The sequence below is a fragment of the Rousettus aegyptiacus genome, unplaced genomic scaffold (assembly GCF_014176215.1).
Source record: "Rousettus aegyptiacus isolate mRouAeg1 unplaced genomic scaffold, mRouAeg1.p scaffold_m13_p_12, whole genome shotgun sequence".
Classification (NCBI taxonomy): domain Eukaryota; kingdom Metazoa; phylum Chordata; class Mammalia; order Chiroptera; family Pteropodidae; genus Rousettus; species Rousettus aegyptiacus.
Window position 1 is genome coordinate 89,722,594 of NW_023416287.1, and position 25,070 is coordinate 89,747,663.

At 45.0% G+C, this 25,070-nt stretch overlaps 2 protein-coding genes across 4 annotated transcripts in view; one reads left to right on the forward strand and one right to left on the reverse strand.

Annotated features, from left to right (window-relative positions):
* DOK6 (docking protein 6) overlaps window positions 1–12,896 on the forward strand; it is a 250,620-nt gene extending 237,724 nt beyond the window's left edge. For 2 of the 3 annotated variants that reach the window (XM_016120985.2, XM_036230125.1), the window contains one exon: window positions 7,520–12,896. In XM_016120985.2, coding sequence (XP_015976471.2) covers window positions 7,520–7,659 — 140 coding nt within the window. In that variant the 3' untranslated portion in view covers window positions 7,660–12,896. The remainder of the gene's footprint in view (window positions 1–7,519) is intronic. The other variant, XM_036230124.1, reaches the window with a different exon arrangement.
* A 33-nt stretch (window positions 12,897–12,929) lies between these two features.
* CD226 (CD226 molecule) overlaps window positions 12,930–25,070 on the reverse strand; it is a 58,797-nt gene continuing 46,656 nt past the window's right edge. The window contains exons 6-7 of the mRNA XM_016132594.2: window positions 21,324–21,378; window positions 12,930–19,401 (exon numbers count right to left, since the gene is read on the reverse strand). Of these exons, the coding sequence (XP_015988080.2) occupies window positions 19,288–19,401; window positions 21,324–21,378 (169 nt within the window). The 3' untranslated portion in view covers window positions 12,930–19,287. The remainder of the gene's footprint in view (window positions 19,402–21,323; window positions 21,379–25,070) is intronic.

Here is a 25,070-nt window from a genome sequence, read left to right on the forward strand (position 1 = left end):
GTATCCTCGTTATTGATTTGTAGGAGATTAATGTGACTTTTCAGTAAATTTTTAATGATACCTCAGATCGTAGTTAGGGGAGTGCTGTACTTTCTGATCTTAAATAGTTTTTTGATTGCAAAGACATTCTATAATAACATGGTTCAGAAATGAAAACAGTTATATCGATGTGGAAGTTTGCTTTTATTAACCTGTAGTTAACGTTTTATAACTAAACTCTTAAAAATAGCAATGGAACATTTCTAGTTTAAAAACTAAATATCTGTATTTTTCATTGTATCATATTTCCCCATTCCTCTCATTGATCAAATTCATAAAGTTTCATTTCATATTGTTTCTCCTCATACTATGTTTCGACTTAGAATATTTCATTTTAATATTTACCATTTATTGGCTGCCATAGATTGCTTATAAACTCAATCATTCAAGTGCATTCTGCTAACAGTGCAAAGTTCCATGAAGTTTTACAAAGAGATCACAGTTGTAGAAAATTAAAATCCCAGTATGTGATTAGAATACAAGAGAAATTAAATGCAAGCAATGGGAATAAATGAATGCTACATCGACCAGAATGATAAATATGAGATTATTTTTATTCTAGAGAATTTATGAAGTAAGTGTCAAAGAGGTAATGTTGTACGAATCAAATGAAACCATCTTTAAGGCAAATTAGAGTATTTTACACTACATTATGTCTGACATTTTCAGTGTTAGAATCTTGTTGCTAACCCACCAGTCTCTATAACTGTAGGCTGGGTACTACATTAAATTTAATGATGTGCATTTTTCCCCATTCAATAGTTACAAATTTTTGAAGATACGACTAAAAAACATTTAGACGTCCAATTATAAAGTAGCAAAAACGTTCGTGATTTTGGGGGTAAAAATGCCATTATTAATAAATGTGTGAATGGGTATTTTTTAAATGGCAGCAAGGGAGGAAAGGAAAATGGGAGAGGAAAAGCTTTTGCAAATTAAAATTAGAGTCGTAGATATTTTTTATAATATAGTAAGCTTGAGAGATAAGGTTAAGCAAATCGTGAATCTCCCACAAAGTAAAGCAGCAAAAATGAGTGAAAATAGAAAAGATTGGGAAATTATAGGGTCAGTACTGAAACGTAAATAATAAGGGTCTAGAAAAAGAGCGGAGGTGGGAGAAAATGCGCAGAAAAAAATAGTGGAAGGGAAATAATTAACCGAAAGGTATAATAGCCGTGCAGAACTGTTTCCCAGAAATGGGACACCTTAGTTCCTTGATGGAAAGAAAAATCAAAGCCTTTGAAAAAATACTCACACGAAGACACATCGTCCTGCAGCTTGTAACACGAGTAACAGAGCGAAGTCCCCGACCATTCCAGAGGGGACAAAAGCAGGTGGCAGAGGATCAGCACCTGGCACTAGAGCAAACACGCAGCTTACCTCAGAGGCAGCTGCGAAGGTTAAACGGGCTGAGGAGCTGTGTGTGCGCGCATGTGTGTGTGCGTGTGCATGTGTGTGCATGTGTGTGCATGTGTGTGCACGCCCGCGCCACAATGTGCGACCCCTGCTCTTGGTGTTAACAATGTTCTCAACTACCACTAACGTAGCACGCTGTTAGACTGCACTGCTACGGACTGACTCATTGGACACCTGGTTCTATTCGGAGAAACTGTCATGATTGTCGCCATACACTCGAGGAACCTCAGGAACAGAGCAGTTAAATAACGTTCCAGGTGTCACTCGGCTGGCTGTGCGGGGTGGAGCTGGAGCTCTCACCCCCTAGCCGTCTTCCTTTAGAGCTGACCCTGTTAACCTTTGCACAGCACAGGGGTCCCCAAGCCCCTGGGCTGCAGACGGGACTATAATGGCCCGTTAGGAACCGGGCCGCACAGCAGGAGGGGAGTGGTGGGTGAGCCAGAGAAGCTTCACCTGTGTCTGCGGCCGCCCCCAGCGCCAGCATCACCCCTCGGCTCCGCCTCAGGTCCTCAGGCGTTAGAGTCTCTCATAGGAGCCCCGGTCCCCGCTGCCGAAAAGGCCGGGGACCGCCGGCGTAGGGCATCAACCAGGACAGAGTCCCAGCAGGTTACGGAGCTGGAGGTAACTGAGGAAATTTATTAAAATATGAAAAATATTAAAATAGTAAAAATTCATTAAAGTAAAACCTTTGAATCAATTGTGATGAGGAAAGACTTATTATCAAGATATAAAACCCAGAAAACACAGATCTGACCACAAAAATATTAAACATTTATGTAGTAAAAGGAAATTAAACAACAAGATGCTATTTTTCATCCTCGGAAAATTTTTTTTTCGTCTGATAATATCCAGATTTATCTAATGCCGAGAAAGCAAGCGCTTTCCCATCCCGTAGGCGAGACTATGTAAAGGAGCGCAGTGGAAACGGACAGCTCCGACAGCCGCTCGGTGGCGCGAAACCGCCGTTACATTTCAAATTCTTTTTTTGACACTTGAAAGGATAAAAAAATTACATGTCACGCTTAATCATTTTATGTAATCTTAAACCAAATTACATAATCTTACTAATAAGCGCAAATACCTTCCAGAGAAAAATCAAGAAAATGATCATCTCTAGCAAGGGGGAAACAAACGTCCCCTGCCCAGTCTAAGTTAATGTCTCCTACTGCATGTGTTTTCTTCAGTGAACATCCTTTCGTCGGCTTCGCGTATACGGTACATTGCCTGGACGTGTATGGTCTGGGAAACGACCCCCCTGGTGACTCCGTCTTCCCTCCGGCTCTGCACGCGGCCGTTACGACACCGTTGTCGCTGCGTCCATTTATTTAACAGCTTGCTGTGGGCGGACTCGTGTCCTCAAAAACCCATAGGTTGGAGAGCTACGCCCAGCGTGACAGTACTTGGAGATGGGGCCTTGCGTGGGGTAGTTAAGGTTAAATGGGGTCGTCTGGGTGGGACCTGGGTCCGAGAGGATTGGTGTCCATGTAAGGTGAGCTCGAGGCTCCGGGAAGCAGCCAGGTGTGCGCACAGCTGGAAGGCAGCACCTGCCAGCCCAGGAGAGCCGCCTGGCCAGAAAGCCACCTGCCCGCGTGGACCTCGGGCTTCCAGCCTCCAGAGCCGTGAGAAAACAGCGTCTGTTGTTTAAGCCGCCCGGCCAGTGGCCTGAGCTGAGCAAGACACAGCTTTCCTGGCCTGAGTTGTTCTCTGGTCTTTGACAACGCACTTCAGCGTTTTAGTGGCGCATCGATCAAGGCTGCAGGAATCGGGCTGTGGAAACCGCTCGTTCTTCCCCTCCAAGGCGAGGCGGAAACACGTGTATGCGACACGGTTCGTAGGGGGAGACGGACGCGCGAGGGGCCCCGTGAGGAGGCGCCAGGGGCAATGCGGTGGCCGCCAGCGGTGACTCTGCTCGGTCCGTGCCAGCCTGGCAAGCCGTTCGGCACCCGCGAGCTTCGATTTGGCTTTTCCCACGTGCAAAACGAGGGGGTGCGGACTCGCCTTGTAGAAGCGATGTGAGGATAAAAAAAATACTTCTGAGGTACTTAGCATGGGGTCTGCGTGACATGTACGCAGTGGATGGTGATTATCGCATCCTGGTTTTTCCAAATCACTTCTTTATGGACTGAAAGCCATGTTTTATTTCTCCTTCGATTTTTAAAATTTTGTTCTATTATTTAAAGGGGTAGCACCCTTACCTCTCCCCTCCCAGATTCTAACAAACAAACAAAACATCAGTTCAAATCGAGTCGCCTTACTGAGACCATCGCTTCCCGCCCACTAGTCATCACGGGTTTAATGCTCTGGGGTCCTCCCGCCTCAATACAGAAACAATTTCCTTTGTGTTTTACGGGCAGGGCATAACCGGTGTCAGTAAGCACAGGAAACCAGAGGCTGGCAGGAAGGGCACAGGCCGTGGGGACACTCAGCGCCGGCCAGGGCGCTCTCGGTCCCCGGGGCGGGGGGCGTTTTCCTTCTGGGTGTGGTGGGCGCTCTGGTCCCGCACGCCGGTTTGGCGGCTGTTTCCCAGCGCGTTTGTGTTCCTGCTCGTGCATGACCAGCGTGACCCTTTCATGACGCAGCGGCGAAGATTCTCCTTTACGTCTGGAGTGACTGGGCCTCTCTCATCACGGGGTACGCCTGAGTTTCTGAAACTGGGAGAAGTCACAGTTTTGTTAGAATAACACGCATTTTAAATGCCTCTATATCCAGCATATTTTTTCTTTCTTTTTTTTTTTTTTTTTAATAAAATAGGACTGTGTTTCTCAGCCCAGAGCTTGTGTACGTACCCGGGGGAAAGGGGATAAGGGAATGGTGTACAGTGTCATTTCGGGGTGTGCTTCCAATCTCCAAGCAAAAGGATCTGCTTGTTTTCCCAAAATGCCGCGGTTACCCGCATGTGTGGGTAGAAAATAGTTTCTATCAACACAAACGTGAATATACAATGAAGTCGAAACCAAAATGCAAAAGAACTTTCTAGACAGTGGTTGGCAGAGGTGTCGCTTTTTAATTAGAGCGTCCTTCACTCATGCCCTCGGGGATGAGTGAAGAGAAGGTTAGAAAACATTTCAACAGAGTCTGTTTCTGGGCGTGAACAGGTCTGTTCCATGGAGCTTTTAATTTAAGCCACAAAGTTGATTTCTGTTTTTGTTTTGTTTCCGCCAACAGTGCCTAAGGGCGCAATTCAAATGAATGTTGAGAAAATGCTTAATTATTTCTCTCTTTTGTTCTCATACTTATTGTTGCCAAAATCAAACAGCATTTGTTGAGCCCTCGCATGCACGGTTCCGATTGAGGGATGCTATTTTTTGATAAGTGTTAAATAGCATCATTTGTGAATTATCCATCTGTAAAGAAATGGTCGAGGTAAAGAAAGTCACAAATTTAATTTCTAACTAGACTGGAAATTGTTCAAAGAGGAGACGAACAAAGCAAGACCGACCTTGAGAGAGAATGATATTGAAAACCTGTCATAGTGAGAGACAGCACGCTGAGATGGAGGAAGTACAGTTATCGAACGACAACAAAAAAAAACCATAAAAACCTAGACCCACTCCGCGGGAGAGGCCTCGAGTCCGTGTGTTTCGAGTCCACGGCAGCGGAGCCGCCGTTTGCACACACTGTGGAACGGAGGTCACGTGCGGCTGCTGCACAGACGCATCCGGTTCTAGAACCCGCTCTTCTAACCTCCCTCGGCGTCCGGCTCGGATCCTGCAAAGCGCAGGATGTGAGGACCCTTCATTCGATGTTTATTGCCGCCTATCCTGGGCTCACAGCCATTCTCAAAGCCGCCGGAGAGCCCTGGAGAGCCAGGGACCACAGTTCCCTTACTTGGTCCCCTCTGTGGGGTTCTGAACTATTTTAGCAGATGTTTGGCAAATATCTGTTGCATGCCTGACCTTATACACGGCGGCTGCGCGAGCAAAGACTCTTCTGAATTTGCAACTTAAACCTTAGTTTTTAGCCCACAAGTAATGTGACTTACAGGTGTGTTTCAGCATTGCTCTCTTTCAGATATTTCTTAGTTTTTTAAAAAATAACAGGATAAACCCAAGGCCAGGAACATGGCCATAATATTTAAATTTCCATCCGGTTATCCCCGTAAATTCCAGTATCTCCATTTAAAGGAATTATCATCATCTAGCAAGTCAAAGGTAAGATAAAGAGGCAAAATTGTTAAGATGTTTACATTATTTTTCCCCATACCAAAGTAGTGTGTCACAACCTTGTCATATAAACATGTCGAAAGGCCACCTCCTTAGGCAGGCCTTCATGGACCACCCACACAGATGGCCCTCTCCTGTGTGACATCCTATCGCCTAAGTGGTGATCGCACTTAACGTGTCCAAATTGGATGAATACATATTGATTTTGTCCTCAAAAGACCGCATAAACCCATTGATGTCATCCAAAGCCCCGCGGGAAAGGAGGCTGAGAAACCCCGAGGGGCTGCACCCCAGTATGCAGCAGAGGAGGCAGGGCGACCTGGGTTCCACTCCCGAGTCCCCAGCCCGCACCTCCCCGCGTCTCCCCTCTGGGTGGCCACTCTGCGGCGCGGTCCCAGCTGCCTTTTCCCGCACCGCATCCTCCCGTCTCCTACCGGAAAGAGAAGACGCGCTCGGCTGAAGTTCAAGATAATCCAATGCGCTATTGAAACAGCTGTGGCTGAAGTTTCAAAACCAATCAGGCACTGTGAAGGACGGGCGCCAATAACAGGTGCTTTGGCACCTTCGCGCCATAAGGAGCAAACGGTTTGGGGGGGGCCTGGGAGGAGGGAAGGGAGCGGAAAGTTCTGGAAGCTCGGCAGGAGGCTGGACGGAGAACCGCAGGAGGGGTGGGGAGCACGAGGAGGGGTGGGGGGCACAAGGAGGGGTGGGGGCTCTCCCCGGTCTGCTCTCCCCGAATCTCAATCAGGAAGAGCATCAGAACAACAGTGGCTCCAAAAGGATTTCTAGCTAGCAAGCAAGACCTTGCCCTCGGAAATGTTTAACACGAAGAGGCTCCACCATTGAATGAGCTTTTGATCGCCCACTTCACGTGCATTTTCCCCCTGGATCCCAAGGTTCGCGCTCTGCCGTTCGAGCGCGCGACATGGCCAAGGGCCGCGCCACGCGAGGACCTGACGGGGTGTTCCGTGCCTCTGCGCAGCAGGTGGCCCTCCCTGGGGCCCTCGCCGCGGTGACCGGAAGAAACGCAGACCGGGCTCAGGGCGGCTCCGCCTCTGGGGCTGACGCTCGCTCGAAGGGCAGCGCGCTGGGTCTGTCCGTCTTCTATCTTCTCTCCGTGCTCGGCTCGTCCGCCAGGTCATTGTCATTGTCACTGTCATTCTCGACTCCGAAGAACTGCTCGTCCCCGGTCAACGAGAAGGACGCGGAGCGAGTTCTTCCGAACGCGCGCTGTCTCTCCCCGTTTTCCGCGCGCTGGCAAGCGGTCCACGAACCACCTCTGTTTTCCCGTGTCGGGCCGATTTCTCACCTCCAGGGGTGCAGGTGAACGACGCAAAGCACAGACGGAATTGTCTCAAAATACGCCTTGTGTAAGATTTAGCTCGCAGGCTCCGTGGGTGTGCAGCAAGGCTCGTCATTTCCATCGAGCGCATCACGGAGCGGGCCCAGCGACCCACACCCCCGCCGGGGGCCGGGGTGTCCAGGGCTGTCACCGCACGCTTTCCTGGTCATCGACGGTTACCGGTTAGGGTAAAGTGCCGGTTGCCTACCCAAAAAGGGTGTGTAAAAGTGTGCGACTTGCTTCTGCATGCCGGAAGCGAGTGTCATAGAAAAGAAAGAGGCCCCGGGCTCTCCGGCCGCCTGCGTCTGCCTCCAAAGCCGGGGGCGCGTGGGAGGAGCTCGAGACCCTTGGGAAATGCACCGGGCTCTCTGGCCCCTGCCAGGACGCCCCTGAGGGCAGTGTCGGTCCCGAGGGCGACAGTAACTCATCGAGGAGCAGCAGGCACCGCGTTTTCCGATTCTCGCCCGCTCCCTGCGCCGCCGTCGGCGCCAGTGTGCCCTTGGGCGCTTCCGAGCCTTCCCCGGGCCCACCTCTCCTCCCTTTGTGTCGCCCCCTCCAGGTCACGGGTTCGGCTCGTCGAAGATGGCGCGCGCGCAGACCTTCCCCAGCTACGCCGCGGAGCAGGGCGAGGAGACGCCGCAGGCCCTGTCGCGCCCGGGCAGCTACGGCTGCGGCTACGGCTCCGGCCGCATCCAGTGACGCGCGCGCGGCGCGGCTGAGCAGAGACACCGAGCGCCCCGCCCCGCCCCGCGCGGGCGGCCTTGCGCCCCCCGCCGCCCGGAGGACCAACTGCAGCCCGCGCCGCCACGCGGCCGCGGGGGCCCCGGCGGAAGGTTAAGGACTGGAGTTCTGCTTCCTTGGTTCCGTGGCTACGTCCTTTATTTATTGAATTTCTTAGGGGGGGGGGAAATCTATGTTTTACAAAAATAGAATATAAACCGTACGAACAGTCATTTCAGCAAAATTCTCTGGGTCTGACGGTAGCAACAGCAGCCTGGGCCCCGTGAGGGCTGCCGCCCACGTGAGTGGTACCTGAGCGAAGGGACCAGCCTCCTGTCCTCCTGGCTCTGATGATGGGGTCGGTCCTCGGACGGACGTAAAGGTGACCCACCGCGAGCCGTGCGGCTTGGAAGGTCTTGACAGGACCAAACCTAGTAAGCTCCACACATGGCATTATAACTCTCCATATAAATAAGCCCAGTGACCATTAAGGGAACACGACATTTAGACCACACTACCAAGCAGGGCCTTGTAGCCCTACTGTGTGTGTGTGTGTGTGCGTGTGTGTGCGCGTGTGCGCGCGCACCTGTAGACAAACGTGGATATTGCTATATCCATCTACACTTTACAAGTATATATCAAATGTGTGCTGAGGGTGACAAGATGTGCTCACTTAAATCGTCAAAAAAAAAAAATCCTGTCATTTGGTGCATTAAAATTAAGATTGTTATGTTGAATAGCTATTTTTTAAATAGTGCTGTACAAAAAAAAAAAAAAGGCTTCTTATTAGCAGAAGTATTTATATAGTCAGCGCGCTCCAAGGGCGAGTATGAGAAGGGGCAAGCCTGGGAGCAGAAGGCGTGCAGCTGTCACGCGTCCGGCACCGCGCCGTCCTTCTGGTTAGCGTCCCCTTGCGGCTGACAGTGTTGCTCCCCTCGCCATCCTCCTGAGCTCCGCGGGGAAGATTGGGTGTGATCACCCGCCCCTTCCATTTAATTTCTAGAACAAGAAGGACTCTCAATGAGCAGACGTTTAAGCCAATAACAATTCCCTTAAAAAGAGCGGAGCTGTTTTGCAGTCAGGAAAACGCCAGGACCGTAGGCATCATTTAGAATCCCAGGGCAGCTGTCCGGAGAGAGCCTTCGGGTGCCTGTCACTTACTGTGTAACCGGGGTTTGCTGGGCTCCTCTTTCCTTTTACTGGACGTGGGTTGGCTGGCACGGTGAGAAAATGAATTAGATATAATTTTTCTCATCTCTGACACGTAATGACAAACCTTCAACACTTAAAGAGAAGTGATGATTTCTTTGCGAACTAGGGAAGTTTGACTAATTCAGGTCAACCAAGGGAGTTTTGCCCTCAGTTTCGGAGTTCATTCAAGTAAAAATAAAAAACAATTCTGCCTGCATTGTCAGATGCCACGTGCCTGAATTGATACCCTCGCAAATGTTCCCATGGGCGTGAAACAGCGGTGAACTCAGGTCGCGTAAGATGAAAACCTGATTTTTTTTTCCCTAATGCAAAATTTTTTAAATTATCAAAGTTAGTCTGTTGAAAAGGTCCCCGTTTGGCTGATTTGTGATAAGATATGTTTTCATCCCTGTCCTTAGCCGGAATGTGGATTGACAGTTCATTTCTGAGAATTACTACAGAATTCAAGGGTTCTGAGTTTCTCCTGGGTAAATCCGCCTTTATAGCAACTACCTAGACTCTCCATATCTCTCAGATAAGTATGGCAACCCATCGAGATGCTAATCATAAGAGTTAATGTGGCTGTGAAAAAAAAATAATTATCCTAAGCTTTCGGGGATAGAAAAGAAAATTGCTCCAAGCCCGCTCTGTGAATTCTGCCAGCAGAGCAGAAGAGCAGGTGACTGGCCCCTGACGGTGACGGTGATGGTGACGGTGATGGAGCTTTCCCGGAAATCCCAGCTCTCAGAGGGAAACGCCTCCGAATGACTTCAGCACAATGTGGCGTTTGCTTTTGAAATGCCATTAATGAAACCCACCAGAGCGACTCCCCGCTGAGACCATTTGAGCACAGCTCCTAGTGGAATCACTCACTCAGTTGAGCTGTTGCCTAGAGACCACAAGTTTCTACCAGGGACTTTTGGGGGGAAGGCCCTCAGGGGTCCTGGTTCCTGTCTCAGCATTACGAATGTGCCCGAAGCACAGACAGCAAGTCCAGAGGGGATTCTGCTAAGTGGATGAGTCTGCTCTTGTGCCCGTTGGGTGGGAGACACATTACCTGCGTGACGTTCTCCAAAACCACCATGTGCTTGTGATCATTTCCGGTGAGTGTAACTGAGAGGGTATCAAAGAACAGGCATAACCTTGGGCCAGTTCATTCTGAAAATCGGGCCACAAGAAGAGTCTGTGAGATAGAAATTTCCTGCCCGCGTCTTTATCTAATCTCATCACGATGAGAATGATGCTCTACAATATCCCACGGTACATTTCTGGAGATTTATTGTAGCACAGTCCTCCAACTATACTGACAGTTGTAGCTAAGTCAAAATTGCTAAATGAACAGATAGGAGAATTTATATTAACCTAGTGTACTGGGCATAAGGCAGTGTACATTGTAATAACAATGACAAGCAGAATAAATTGTCTACAAAAAAAAAACAAAGATAAAATGTTACTGAACCAGTCTCTGGAACGTCGTGAAATCAATTCTGCTGGAGCGTCTAAAGCATTCATAGGCACGTGTTCGACTCTCTTGAGCTTGAAGGTTTTTGGCTGAAGACGCCTCTACACTTTGCAAGGCACTGTTGTTCCTTCCGAAATTGTATTCTATCTTCAATATACGTGTGGCTTTTCCATTGTGAGCAAGTGACTTGCTATGAACCAAAGACATTTTTTGGCTCCTTCTAGAAGTGACTCAGTTGGGGTTCCATCCAGACGGAGACAGGTGAGTGAAGGTGGTCCATGTCCACATCAGGCTGGAATTGAAGACTGATGAAGGGACCAACATAAGTCACAAAGGCTCTCCGAGGAGCAGAGAAAGCCTGGAGGACGTACACAGCTCCAGAAACATTACACGAGTGAGTTTATTTTTTATATCCCCAGGCTTTTCTTTGGATACCGATATTGTTGTAGACACCACATTATATTTAAACTGCAGAAAGGTACAAAACAGCTTTAACCCAGTAGTTTGCTATTCTGGCAGGGGTGGAGGGGAAGAAAACACATCGCTCACTTATTCGTCGTGTGAATAATAGAAACTCAGAACTAGTTTATTTATGCAGGTCGCAAATCCTTTTGAATCCAGCCGCTGCCACAATTTGAACTTAATGAAATAAGAAATATATATTGACTTACGCATTAGGGAAGATGCAGTTTGATAGAGCATGTGAAATAAAGTGAAACATTTATTAACAGTGAACCTCACCTTTTTCACCAAGTAGCAACTCGAATGCTGGCCCTAGTATCTCGTGCAATTTTTCTCTGTCTTCGTTGGGCGATTAGGTTTGAAAATCATTTATCGCCTATAAAATGGTCAATCACTTACACTTTTTGTCCAATATAGAAACGGTGGACTGATAAATAACTTTACACTGTTAGCAGTTTCTACAGATCCAATTTATTGCATGTGGTATCTTTATAGTAGATAGTAAAAACAGGTCATAAAAGTTGATGTCCGGCCCTCATTTTTTGTCCAGTATCTCAGAAAACTGTTAAAAAGCATGAGTACCTTATTCTCTAGGTTATTGGCGATACTTCCTAAAATCGACAATTAACGATAGAATGAAAACAAGCTAAGCAAATTATATTCTTATTTAAAAAATTGTAGGCCCGTTTGATTTTTTTAATGCAGAAATAGGCAATATGCATTCAGTGGAGCCGAGCCTAACAGGCCTGAACACTTCATGTTATAGCAAAGAACTGCTCAGAGCGAAAAGGATGCATTTCTCTCCAATTCTGTTAACATATTATGTCTACCGATATCTTGCAATTTCAAATTACCAACAATTAACAATACAACCCTCCAACCTTGGCCTTCCCAAAGTAGGTAAAAACGTGCCTACTAGACAACACACCTTAATCATTATGATAATAGGTGACATGCCACACAAATGAATTTCTAGCCAGTGAAATTTCTGAAGTGCAATTTCCCATGGAGAGGGCAGAGAAGGAGGACAGGGACTAGTCGTGGGGGGGGGGGGTGGCAGTCTATGTAAGGTTGTGCAGACCCCAGAGGGACATCCAGAGTGGCACTGGGGGGTCTACCTTCCTTCCATTGTAAAGTCAACGCCATGTCCCAGACTTAGAGAAGGCCAAGTACTAAGTACTGTCGCCGAGTCCTGAGTAGGCAGGAAGTACGTCCACCAGTCGTGCAATGTTTTCGTCACCACACGATGGACAACACGTGACCAACAAGCATGCTTCCGTCAGCTGAGTGAAAAGCATTCAACGTGAAAGGAAGTGTTGCGAAATCCCCATGGTAAAGTGTCTCCTCTGTAACGTGAGGACCATTTTCGTACGGTCGACCTTTTGCGTTCCGGCACAAAGACGTGGTGATCAGTGACACTGGCCAGGCCCCGAGTGTGTCAGAGGATGCCCCCGGCCCCACGTGTGTGCTCTCCATCCCTGCACTTTGAAAGCCGGGCCCGCTTTTTTCCCCTTGAAACTACCATACGTCCTCACTTTCGTACTGGAGAATGTGCATCGTTATCATCTCGTTTCCACTATTTATTACATCTAGAGGCGGCATTCGAGAGTTTATAGCCCCCCACGGAAGTGTCATGAGATCTGGGGCACATTTCCTAGGTAGGCGGAAAGCTAAGCGGGCCTGGAGGCGGTCACACAGGATCGAGGTCGCACCCCATGTTCCGCCGAAGAGGAACACGAACCCCATGGGCATCGTGATGTATCCACAGGAGAGAAACAGTGAGGAGGAGCTTCGCCTAGTTCCAGGCTCCTGGTCCAGGAACGGTTCCTTGGCTGCATCTCGGCTCCCGGCGAGATGCAGTGGGAGTTGAGAAACGCCACGCGGCCCGTAAACTAACGGGCCCTTGTACACACGTTTCCCCCCAGTTTTTCAGATGTCGCTAACTCTTCCTGAACTCACCCCCAGCTGTGTTAGCAGAGAGGCTTTGTGGGGCGAATGATCGGTGTAACCGTCACTGTTCTTACACTGTCATCCGGTTCTTTGTTGGAAATTCAAACTTACTTTTCCTAAAATGATAGCAAACTAAAAAAAAAAAAAAAAAGGCTGTCTATATTTTGTATTCCTATTAATTCATTATATTATAATTGTGGTTATTATCTAAGGGATCTTTATAACTCTAGTGCTTTGGTTTAATTATCTGTGGCGTTTGTCACAACTTTGTTAGAGAATTAATAATATCACGGCTACATTTTTGTTTTCACGTGAACTTCAAAAAGCTTCTATTTTCGATTAAAATTTGGGGAATAATTCTTTCTACATTAAAATGCTTTACACATCGTTTTTTCTTATAACGTCAGTACGCATTTATGTAAATCAACCAAAGCTTAGATAAATTATAAATATTAAAATGAACAAATAACAATGGAAACCACATTTTACTTGTGATTTTCATATACTTTTCCTGAGTTTAAATTTTTAATGTCTTATAAACATTTAAAGAAGAGCGAAAATACACTCAGAATAGGAATACATCGAATTCCTTCTGATAATTCTGTTTAATAAGTTTTAGTTAGGCCTGCTGCCCTGGTGCACATTCCAACCCGATTTTAAGAGGAATGAATGGATTTAAATTTTCTGATAGTTATTTGAAGGCAGTTTTAGTAGTTGAAACCATTAACTTCCCCAGTCTGTTCTCTACTGTGAGGATGCTTTTAGACTCAAAGAGAGCATAAGATCAACCGTTTTGTAGACACAGAATTATAGGGCGAGGTCCCCACCTTGACTCCATAGTTGTGTCCATGTTGGAATTTGATTGCTATCTTAATTCACCCAAGTGATCCAGAGCCTCATGGGAGTTGCTCGTTTTCAGGAATCCAAAATTTAAAAGCCCAGATTCAGGTAAAGGAGACTGAGATAATAACTCGATTTTTTTTTTTTAAGTCACCACAGATCTTCTCTCAAAGAAAACATCATGAGAGAGTTTTATGGTTTTTCAATATCATTAAGTATCTGACAGAGGGGCTGAAAGGCAGGGAAAATAAGGAATAAAATGATAACATCTCGATATTCAATATGAATCAGAAAGTAACATGATGTAGGTCCAAATGAAATAATTTAATTAATCAAATTCAGATTTACATATCTAGTGCATAATTCAAGGAACAATACTTATTCTTAATAAAAAATATATGTCAGTGGGTGGAGTGGGGAAAAAGAAGCTTTTATATTTTTGCGAAGACATGAAGTAGAAATTTTTTTCAGTTCTAAGACACTGTATCGTTTTAGTTATAGGAGGCAGTATATGAATCACAGAAACAAATCAGTCTACCCCCTAGCAATAAATGAGCATAAAAGTGAGTGTCGTCCTCACTGCAGACAGCCAAATACCCTTCCCAGCACCCTCTCCACACAAGCTGTGACGCACGCGTGTGCACACACACACACACACATTTCGACTTTTGACCTATTCTATGTTTCCCACTATAGTTAACTTCTTAGGTCCACACAAAATCATCCCGTTTTGCAAATTCCTTACCCCTGTGAATCTGCAAAATATATTAAATTATGTGTTATATGTTCTCCTTCTGTAAATTCTTTAAAATTAATTTATATATACTTTGTGAAGTCTTATCCTGTACATTATTAAGGGGTGTCATTTGTCATTGATTGAATATGTTTATGATTATTTTGTTAAAGATAATTTTTGGATGCTAAGCCCTTGTTATGAAGTAAAATACCCATTTCAAATTTGCTTCTATTAAAGAATATGTGATTTTGATAGCCTTTAATTTTAATCACAATCTATTCCAGATAATAGTTGTGGCAGCTCTACTTAAAAACTAGATGAGCTACATTTTAGATTGGAATGCAAAGGAATACTGTCCCTGGAACCAAAAAGTAAATTTCTGGCAGAACAGAAAATATGATAATAATGAGGCAATAATAAAATTAGGAAATTAAATTATTATTAAATCTGTCCATGTGATTTATCCCTTTGGTAAAAATACATGAAATACATAGTTTAAGAGTAACCTTCTGAATTCATAGTTTCTATATCTCGATCTTCAATAGATAAAGTACTCTATTGTTATTATTGTATTACACATAATTATAAGAAATTTACAAATGATATTGCTACCAGAAGGATCATTTATAGTTGTGCAATATTAAAATTTCCTCCATCACTCAAAAAAAATGTTGAGCAGTTCAAAAGTACTACTTTCTGCCACAACTTTGCATGACTGAGATTTGAACATCTAAATTGATGGTTTTTACCCAGGAGTTATTGAATATTGTCAGCACTGTAATATATTATATGATCTCTTTACATTTTTGTTATTATGTGATGAACTGTAACTATGTAATTAAACAGAATTCTGACAATCATATTCTGCTAACCTTTAAAATGTCACTTATTCCTTTATTTATTGGCTTGCTATTTTCAAAATAAAGTAAAAGAAGGCCCTTTATTAAATGTAAGATCACTGAGAATTTATTATGTATTTCTAGTGTTTTCCTAAACCCTATGTTTGATAGAATATAATTTTCATCGGGTTGACTCTGGCTTGTTGGAATTCTAGAATATTCATATTGAAAATGACATTGGAGATCAACATTTATTTTCTAGAAGAGAGGATCCAGAGTTTTAAGTGGCTTTCACGGTGTCACACCACTAGAAAAAAGCTTTTGCTTCACCATTACGCCCGCCTTCTAATAACCATATTATTTTCCATCCCATGACATAGAGGGCTCTGTCAGCTGGGTTGAGATCAGCCTGGAACTATGCTTACAGTATCTGTTTCTCAAACTTAATGTTCAAGTATTAGCTGGGCATTTCTCGTTGATTTACTAGATTAATTTGGTAGAAGGGCTTTTCTTTCGGCATCCTGGAACTGCCATGAGCAGCTCATGTTATGCAAATAAATCGACTGGTTTTTATAACACAGCATCAGCTTCCAAGACTTACAACCAATACCCACCCCACACACACACACAACTTTTACAGCCACAAACCCAAATGTAACAGGCTTCTTACTGTTCCTTCTTCCAGGTATTGGTTAAATACACGCAGTCTGCAACCTCGTATCCTTTTGCAGTGGGAGATTTTCTAGAATTGGGTCCAAGTTTTATGTTCCTCTCTCTCTTTTTTTCTGGATGAAGGGAGACATCAGAATGACAGTCATGCAGAAAGAAATGCTAATTAGTTCACGTCAAAGCTCCAGGGGAACTTTTTTAGGAAGACGACAGAGAGATCGTCTAGACCACTGTGAAGAGTTTGAGATAAATTTATGGTAAATACCAAACTAGTAAGCTGAAGAGAGATAATTATTAGCTCTAGGTAGGAAAAAAAGTTATGTAGGAGAGAAAGCACAATTATTTTACCATGTGATTCAACTGAGGAGAGTGTTAACAAGATAACAAAAAATAAATAAACACTAAATATTGAAAGAATCAAATTTTAATACAAATATTCTGGAAGGATGGACACATGAAAAAGGTATTCACATGTGGTGAGTCTGTTGGGAAGAAGACATCAGTAAATTAATAAAGAATGTGTAAAATGAAAAAAAAAATAATCCATTAGTGGTTTAAGCATGCTATTCAGAAAAGTAGAAGAAATAATCAGTTAGAAGAAGTGAAATTTTTTATCTCGATGGAGGGGAAATGGAACAGGTAGGGAGCTAGTTTTTGCAGAAAACCCTGTAACAGTTTGATTCTTTGAACTACGTACACTTATGAAATGACCAAGTGGTACACTGAGAGAGAATGTACAAGGTGTCGGTGGTTAGAATTTTTTTCTGCATTTAATTCTACACGTTAACATAATTCTATAGAAATTCTTGCCTAATGTTTTTTTAATGGCAAATGAAACTAATAATCATGGAGAACCAGATTCTACTCATTCACACAACAGAATACAGTACATTGAGGCAAACATTCGCATGCCCTACAAAACCAGAGAGTCTGAAATTACACAGAAACCTGGAAAATATGTTCTAAAGAGGGTAACTGTATAACATCATTTAAACAGGGACGATAGGCAGTAAGTGGAGATTATTCCAGACATTTACCACCCAAACTCCCAGTTTAAGTCTTACACCACCTTACAACATAGTTAGTGCTTTAGACCTGGAAAAATCTAATATGTAAGCCAACCTCGAAGATTTATCAAATTTCCTTAAACAACACTGGAGGTATCGTAGAAGTCACAATTCTGCCTGTTGGATCCTAGCAATAGAAACAAATATTAAAAAACACGTTTTTATTTTTCAGATAAATGTACACAAACCTCGAGCCCTGACTTAGAATAATTCCAGTGAACAGACCAATGAAAATAATATATACTAAATTTATGAAAAGCATGAAGAAAGATCAATACTTTCTATATTCTACATTCTAATAGTGGCCAAACTAATGATGATAATAAAATAACGGTATTACATGCTCATATCATTTTATATTTTTCAGATATATTTTCTTATCACTATTGTGGAAAGAAGTTAAATTTTGTATTCACAGTTTAACATCTCCACCTACACTTTACAAGTATCTTAATTCTATGGTATCTTCAACCTTCCTGAAATTTCATACAAGCAGTTCAAAAATACAGTGCATTATTATAAATGAAAGAGACATCATTTTGATTACAGTGATTTTCCATTACAATACAGACTCTCTAATTTAGAAAATTACTGAAATGCAGATATAATTTTTTTAAAAAATATTGTTCTATACAAACCAGCATAACTTACCTATCTGTCATCAAACAGCAATTCTCTTTAATTGGTTACTTCAATGTAAATATTAAAATAACAGCATTCAAAGGAAACACAGATTCTTATTTGATGTATTACATATCAATATAAATTATATATGTAAAAAAGGATCTTAGAAAGCATCTTGCTTCCTAAGTAGCAGCTTGCAAAAAAGGTTTAAACATGATTTCATTCAATTCTGACTTTTTATTTTAATGATCTGTTTTGATCTCTTTCCTTAGTAAGAACCAGGATAGTAGCTACATCAGATTGGAGGAAAGAATATATATATATACACACACATAACATATACACCATATTATATGCAGCATATTATATGTGTATATGTAGAATTTCAAAACTCTGGCAAATTAGGTATTGTATTAAAGAGGCTACAATGAAAGTGCTTTATTAAGACACCCGGAGGGGTAAAAAAACGAATGAACAGAATCCCATCAGTGTAACAGGATAGTGGGAGTTGGAGGGGTGTCGGGGTCATTGCTGCAGGACTTAGGAGAGTTCCAAACCCCTGAAAAAAACCCCGAGCTCTGCAGGGAAAAAACATACAGCAACGAAGAAGACCTCATCGTCTCTTACCCATTCTGAGTGATTTTTAAAAACACATGGAAAAATAGATATGTTTCAAATGAAGTGGTTTGCTCCAAAAGTCATCCCTAAAACTCTGAGTATTTGGTTTGGGTTCACTTAAATTTTAATTATTTGAAAAATGGAAACTAAAAATGCCTGGGTGCCTGACCCTTTCAAGAAAATTTATATATTAAAATTAATTATCAAAAGCAGGAAAAAGTTAATATCAAAACATTGAGTAATTATTGGACTACCTACTATACTTGCTCATAGTACTAGGCCAGGGATAGTGGCAAAAAAAAAAAAAAAAATCTAAGTAGAATCAAAGATAAATTTATTTGAGAACAGAAAGGGAAGAGATTCCCCTGTCACGTGTAACTTCCCCTGGACCATTCATTCATCCTACTTTCAAGTACCCTTCTGGACTACGCCGATACAGGAGGTTTTAAAGTGGGGAGAGAGAGAGCTGCCCAAGATGGCCACACTCCCCTCGTATTCTCTTTTCAGTTGATCAACAAGAGATGTCTTTAAATCCCACGGCTGCCCACACTTCTTGGTGACCAGCCCAGCTCCCAAACTCCCCTCCCTCGTCTGACGATACTCTGAATTTCTCAGCAGTGCATTTTGGGCCCCGTTCCTCACCCTTTGGGTGAACAGTTAATTGACGGAAGCCATTTCATCCTTACTGGCCGTGATACCTGTTTAGACAAATAACCAAATTTGTTTGCTCTGGCAAATTAGTGAACTCTCTACTAGACAGAAACGAGGGTTAATGAATTGTCCGACGTTGTTGGCAGCCATCCAGGAAACACAAGAGAAAGTCTGGAGGAGCGTTAGGCTACCAACAAAAAAGCGGATCCGACCCGTGGAAGGGAATCCGGAAACTGGTTTATGCCCGTGTTTAATTTCAGACACAACATTCAAGCCCTGGTACCCAACCCCAGGCTGAAGCTTGATCAGCCCTTTTATTGCTCTGTTACAAGCTGGTTAGAGTCAGATGTTTCTGAAACGTTTCCGTTGAGAATGTCCTCTAAGTAATGTAGTATTTTTCTTATCAAATAAATTATGTTCAGCCAACCGGTGTTCAGGGTAGACACTGCGTAGTAACTGTAATTGTCCTCACAAATGAGCTCAGATCGAGGAAAAAGCTTAGATTCTGGTCTTTGGCCTACGAGAGAAGCTTGGGTAGTTGACATAAATATCCTCTCCTGCACCGTCCGTCGATTGGCTGGCAGAGTTGGGACTCCTGTCGTTGCTGGTTGCCTGGAAAGAGAAGGGTGAATAATTCATGGCATCTCAGCAGCTGATGAAGACGGTCAAACAAGACTCTCTTCAATTCGATCACAATATTGTCACATTCCTATTACAATTAATTTCATCAAGTATTGAACTTCTGTGAGAAATCACATTCCTGGCTGACCGGGGTCCGAGGGACATGCAACGGAAGCCAAGTCGAGATCATCGCTTGCTCTGCCGGGTTTGTGGAATGCCTCTCCCAATGGCACACCGTTTGGTGAGAATAATTATTAGTGTTTTTATATGGGAAGTGAGTATAGTATTTTCCCGTAGTGGGTACCATTGAATTCCTGTTGAACGAATGTCTTAATAAACAATACGTGTAAAGTACGTGAGACCCTGGACTAAAAATAAGCAACTGAACACCAGAAAAGAAATTAAGAAGATAAGCCGACATTCGCTTTCAAGATGATGCTACGTAATCATCAGAGTGGTTTTGGCATTTGCCAGGGGAAAGGAAAAGGAAAGTCCAACTGTCATTGTTGCTGACGTGGTCTGTCGAAAAGCAATAGGCTCAAGAACGTCCGGCTCCTTTATCTTTCATGGTCCAACTTAATATCTAACTTTCTAATCGTCATTCAAAATATTATTCTACAAAAGCCTGAAAGAGTTGAATGCCTAATGGGGGAAGTTGAAAAGGCCGTTTCTGCCTCTGACATTCACAGCAACGAAGCTGACTTGGGATCGGTTTGAGTGGGCAATAGCGAAGGACAAAGAAGGGACCCCAAACTTGCCTATGATGGAGCACTATTTATCCATACTGGACGGCGGATGAGAAAATGAGACCTCTTGGGTCTTTACAGTTGGTGCCAGAAAACAAGCCTTGCATTCTTCAGGGGGAAAAAATTGCTTTGCAAAGAGTAACTACTTAATAGAAGAAAAAGTTAAACAGGTAGATTATTAAGAAACCTGAAGCACACATACTGAATTGTCGGAAACTTTTTAGGGCTTGGCATTGTGGCCGAGTAGAATTCAACTGTAAATAATTCAATTGAAGAGATATGGATGCAATTGTAGATAACACTTAGAGATTTTATAAACAGAACGATATCTGTTAAAGAGAATATGTGACCCATGGTGGAGACAAAAAGCACGAAAATAAGCATCCCCGTTATCTGCAAATGCAGAAGGGATTTTCTACTCTTTCAAGCAAACAAATAAGAGGCAGGATAAGGTAGAGTGAGGAGGAAAATATCGCAGCTCATCAGACTCCTGCAGCCTGTCCAACAACTCTTCAGCTTTATAATCCGAGCGTCCATTAATTAATAAATTAATCTCAACGTAACGGTGCGGATGAATGTCATGCATCGTGCCCCCTTCCTTCTTGCATGCTCACTATGCTTCGGATCATTTAAGTAGTTTAATTTAATTTAATTCTCACAATAACCTTATGACAAAAATATTATTACGGCCTATACTGGGTCAGATAGTGTCTCCACAAAATTTATGTCCTTCTGAGACCTTCATAACGTGACTTGATTTGGAAATAGGGTTGTTGCGTGCTCACGTGTGCATGTGCGTGCGTGCGCACACTCACACACACACACACACACACACACACACACAGGGAAGAATGCCATGTGAAGACAGAGGGATGCAGCTACAAGCCGCGGGTTGCCACCAACCACCGGAAGCCTGAAGAGAAGCATGGGACGGATTCTCCTTCCAGGAAGAAAGTGTTCCTGCTGAGACCCTGATCTTGGACTTCTGCCCTCTTAGAACTGCAAGACAGTAGAGTTCGGTCGTTTTAAATCATCGACGTCGTGGTACTTTTTGTTCGCGTCAGCCAGGAGAATGAAGAAGAATACTGCCAACTGCAAAACGGGCCGACTTCACAAGACATTGATGGTACACGAAAGCAGGGAAATGACAGCGCTGAGGACGCTCACCTTGTGCTGCGTCTCCCAGGACTCTTTAAACTGGGCTCTTTGCCGTCTCCTCCTCCTGAAATACACATTCAACAGAGGTAGTAAGAATGACGCTCCAGCACTAGGATTATGCCAAATGCGCGCTACCTCGCCTGTACCCCAACCCACACGCTCGTACCGAGTTCGTCGAAGGAGCTGTTGTTTGGTACACACTTACCCCAAATTCCACCAACCTAACTTTTTTCATTTCCCTACCTTCTCCAATGGGCTCACAGATGGTGGAGGGAACTCAATGGATAACCGGCCAGTGTACATTAGTCACCTCAGCGAGTTTACTAAGGAACGGGTCATAGTGCATGAGTACATAAATGGTATACGACCTTCGCCAAACAATCTCAGACTTAGAGACTCTTCACCATTAAAGCTTCCTTTTAAATGTCAACGGCGTAACTTCTTGGATGCCAATGATAATAAAATTAAGCTTTATCAAATCTTCCAGGTTATTTTACTAAACCACCTGTAAGGGTTATTTTATTGAGATGTCTTCAAAAAACTCTTTATTTAACATACTGGGAAACTGAGGCGCAGAGAAGGGTAACCTGTCCAAAATCTCATGGCCGGTTAGTGATAACATGGGAATTGGAGTCCACAGCCCTCCCTGCCCCATGACTACTAGGCTCTCCTGCTTTGGGTTCATGTTGCTGCTATCGAATGGGCAATCCAGAGCCAGATGATTCAATAAACTCTCCAATTAAACCCACAAAAACCTAACTTTAGGAGGAATCTTTGAAAAGAAAATACAAGAGAAGAAGAAAAGAAGCTTTTGTAACCGAACGCAAAAGATCAAATAACTATATCGCAGTGTATAAAAATGGTTATTATGGGGAGACGGTGACTTTCTCTTTCATCTTCCTAAAGAAAAGATTCTTATTGAGTAACAGAGGAGATGGGTCAGAAGAAAAATGGTGGAGTTTTCTTGAAAGATGAGGGCATAATTCCTTCATGGAAATTTCGAAAACTGAGCATGAGAATCTCTCTCCAAGAAAATGTTATTCAGACGTCGAAGGCTGATTCTAACGGTCTCTTCTAGTTGCTGTGAAATCATCCTATTACGTCGACTTAATCACAAAATTTCCTTATTCTATACGCTTTTATTTATTCACCTGAGTATCATTTAAACAATGGCTTAACATATTTACTTATTTTGTGTGTGAGTTCACTGTGTGCAAGTCGTGTTTCTAGGTATTGTGTATAAATTATTTGCTGCTCGAGAGAAACTGGTCACATCGAGGTTATCACCCACCTTACAAACAGACCTATGACGTTTGATCTTTTGTTAAATCATGGTTCACGACGCTGCCTGTATCATCATGGAGAATTAACACTCCCAAACAGGTCCAAATACAGACATAAAATGGATCAACACGTTTTTTCACATAACCCGGGAGCAGACAGTGCGATGCAGAAAGGAGCTCGAGGCTCCGAGCGGACCGTGCGTGTGGAACGCGCTCGAGGCAGCTCGTGAGGTGTCTGCACGTCCCTCCGGTTCTCGCCACCCCACGCGCGGCCCCTGAGTGTCCCCAGGGGCCGGGGGATGTCGGCGCCAAAACCCAGGAGCCCCTGGCGAACCAAGGCGCCCCGTCTGTCGCGAACACCGACGCCGGCGACGAATGTCAGGAGACGTGTCTAACGCCTCGCTCCCTAGACGGTCGACTTCTTCTTCAGCGCACAGAGCCGCGTGCACCGGAGTCACCTGCGCTCAGCCACGCCGTGCTGTCGTGACCTGGCACGAGCGCCCCAGGCGGGGGGCCAGGGGGGGGAAGCTGGCTCGGGCCCAGCGCTGGGTGTGGGGGGCGTCCGGGGCCCTGCGGGCTGCCGAGGTTTGCTCTGGCTTCTTCTGTCCCAGTCAGGACATCTGGGGTCATTGTAACCTGTCGCTAGGACAGTCCAGAAGGTCATCGTTCGGCCCTTGGGTGACTTTTCAAAACATCTGCGGTGTAAGGAACACTGGCAGCTGACACTTTGTGACAAGGCGCGGCCTTCCCCACTGCGGTATTGGGCCGTGATCACACATTCTGGTCCGAATAATCTCCTTTTTGTCACAGGGAACCGAGTGGGACAATATAGTCTACGGTTCAATTTAGCTATTCAGGTAAAAGTGATGCATTTCCACGAAAATGAATCCTGCATGTCCACCATCCGTGACCCTCCGGAGACCGCTCTGCCCCTCCCCCTCCCTCGGCCACGCTGCCCGTGGGCGCCGTGAGCGCCCGCTGTCATATCTGGGGTGGGGGTGGAGGGGGGTGCTGATCAGCCAAGGTAAAGCAGCAGAGAAACTGTCAGCGTCACCACCTCCCTGGGTCCCTTACCTCCGTTCGCTAATTTCTGACAAGAAAAAGGCTTGAGGGCGGCCTGGAGGTGGAGAGACGGCGGAAACGACAGCTTCGCGATGCAGGTTAATTAGACAAATGCGTATCGACCGTGTGTTATTTGAAAGATTAGCACTAAATGCTCTCCACGCTAAACAGGGAATAAAACACAAACCCTGTCCTTACGAACAGAAGGAAAACAAACAGGAAAGTGATTAAACCGCAAAGCAGGCCGCGGGGCGCAGCGGGTGAGAAGTACCTGGGATTCGGGATGGTGACCCCCGGGAGGGCGAAGGACGGACCTTCCAGAGGAGACATGGGCCCCCCACCTTGAATGGTCCACGGGATTGAGGCCAAAGATGGGGAAAACAGCATTTGGGTGGCGTGAGAATGGGAAGCGAGTCGGCTGTGTTCACAGAACAAAACCTGCTGTTTCAACAGAATTTCGGCATTGGGAGGATAGCTAAAGGAGAAAAGCTGAATGAAAACGAGGCTGGCATCAGAGCGAAGGGGTCTCGGACGACAGGGTTAGTGAGTTCTGCCGTTATTTGGGGGGCATTAGGGAGGCCAAACGGGAGGACGACAAGGCCAAGCTTAGCTTTTAGAAGAGGAACCGGGAAAAGACAGACGGGTTAGAAAAGGAGGAGACGCCTGTGAGCAGGAGAGCGGCGTGGAGACTGTCGCCCGACTGTCCCTGACGCCCCGGAAGGACGAGACGCAGAAGCCCACCGGGGAGCCGCTCGGCGAGCGCGTGTGCGCGCGTGTGCGTGCGTGTGCGTGCGCGCGTGGGAACATTCCGGGGGCGAAAGAGGAGATGCAGACGGACGTCTTGGTCCACGCGGCAAACGCGGCTGCCGCGACCGCAGCGCCCCGGACTCGCCAGGTGCGGGCGCCGGTCGTCGGGCCTCCTCCTTACGAAGGTGACGCTTTGGATGGAGCACGAGAGTGGAGAGTCATTGCAACGCGAGACGCGCACGGCTAAGGCTGCAGCGAGCACCCGGACAAGTGGGGGGACGGACACGGGCGAGCTGGAAAGGTGGGAAGGCGTCAGCCGGGAAGAGCCTGGACACTCCCCCGTGTGCCTGAGACAAGGCGGGAGCCGAGAGGCCCCACGGCCACCTGCTCCTCTAACACGGCCCCTCCGGCCCCTTTCCTCCGCAATCGCTCTTAACAATAGCAGCTGGATTGCTTGTTTCAGAGACTATACGGTTATTTAAGATTATGCTGTTTGCTTATTAGAGTGTGTGCTTCATTGCCGCTCATTCACCACTGCCACAATAAATATTTAATGAATGAATAAATGCAGGCATCCTTACTGTCCGGCCCTGTTCTTTTCAGATTCTCTCTGCCTCTCTCTCTCTGTCTGTCTCTGTCTCTGTCTCTGTCTCTCTCTCTCTCT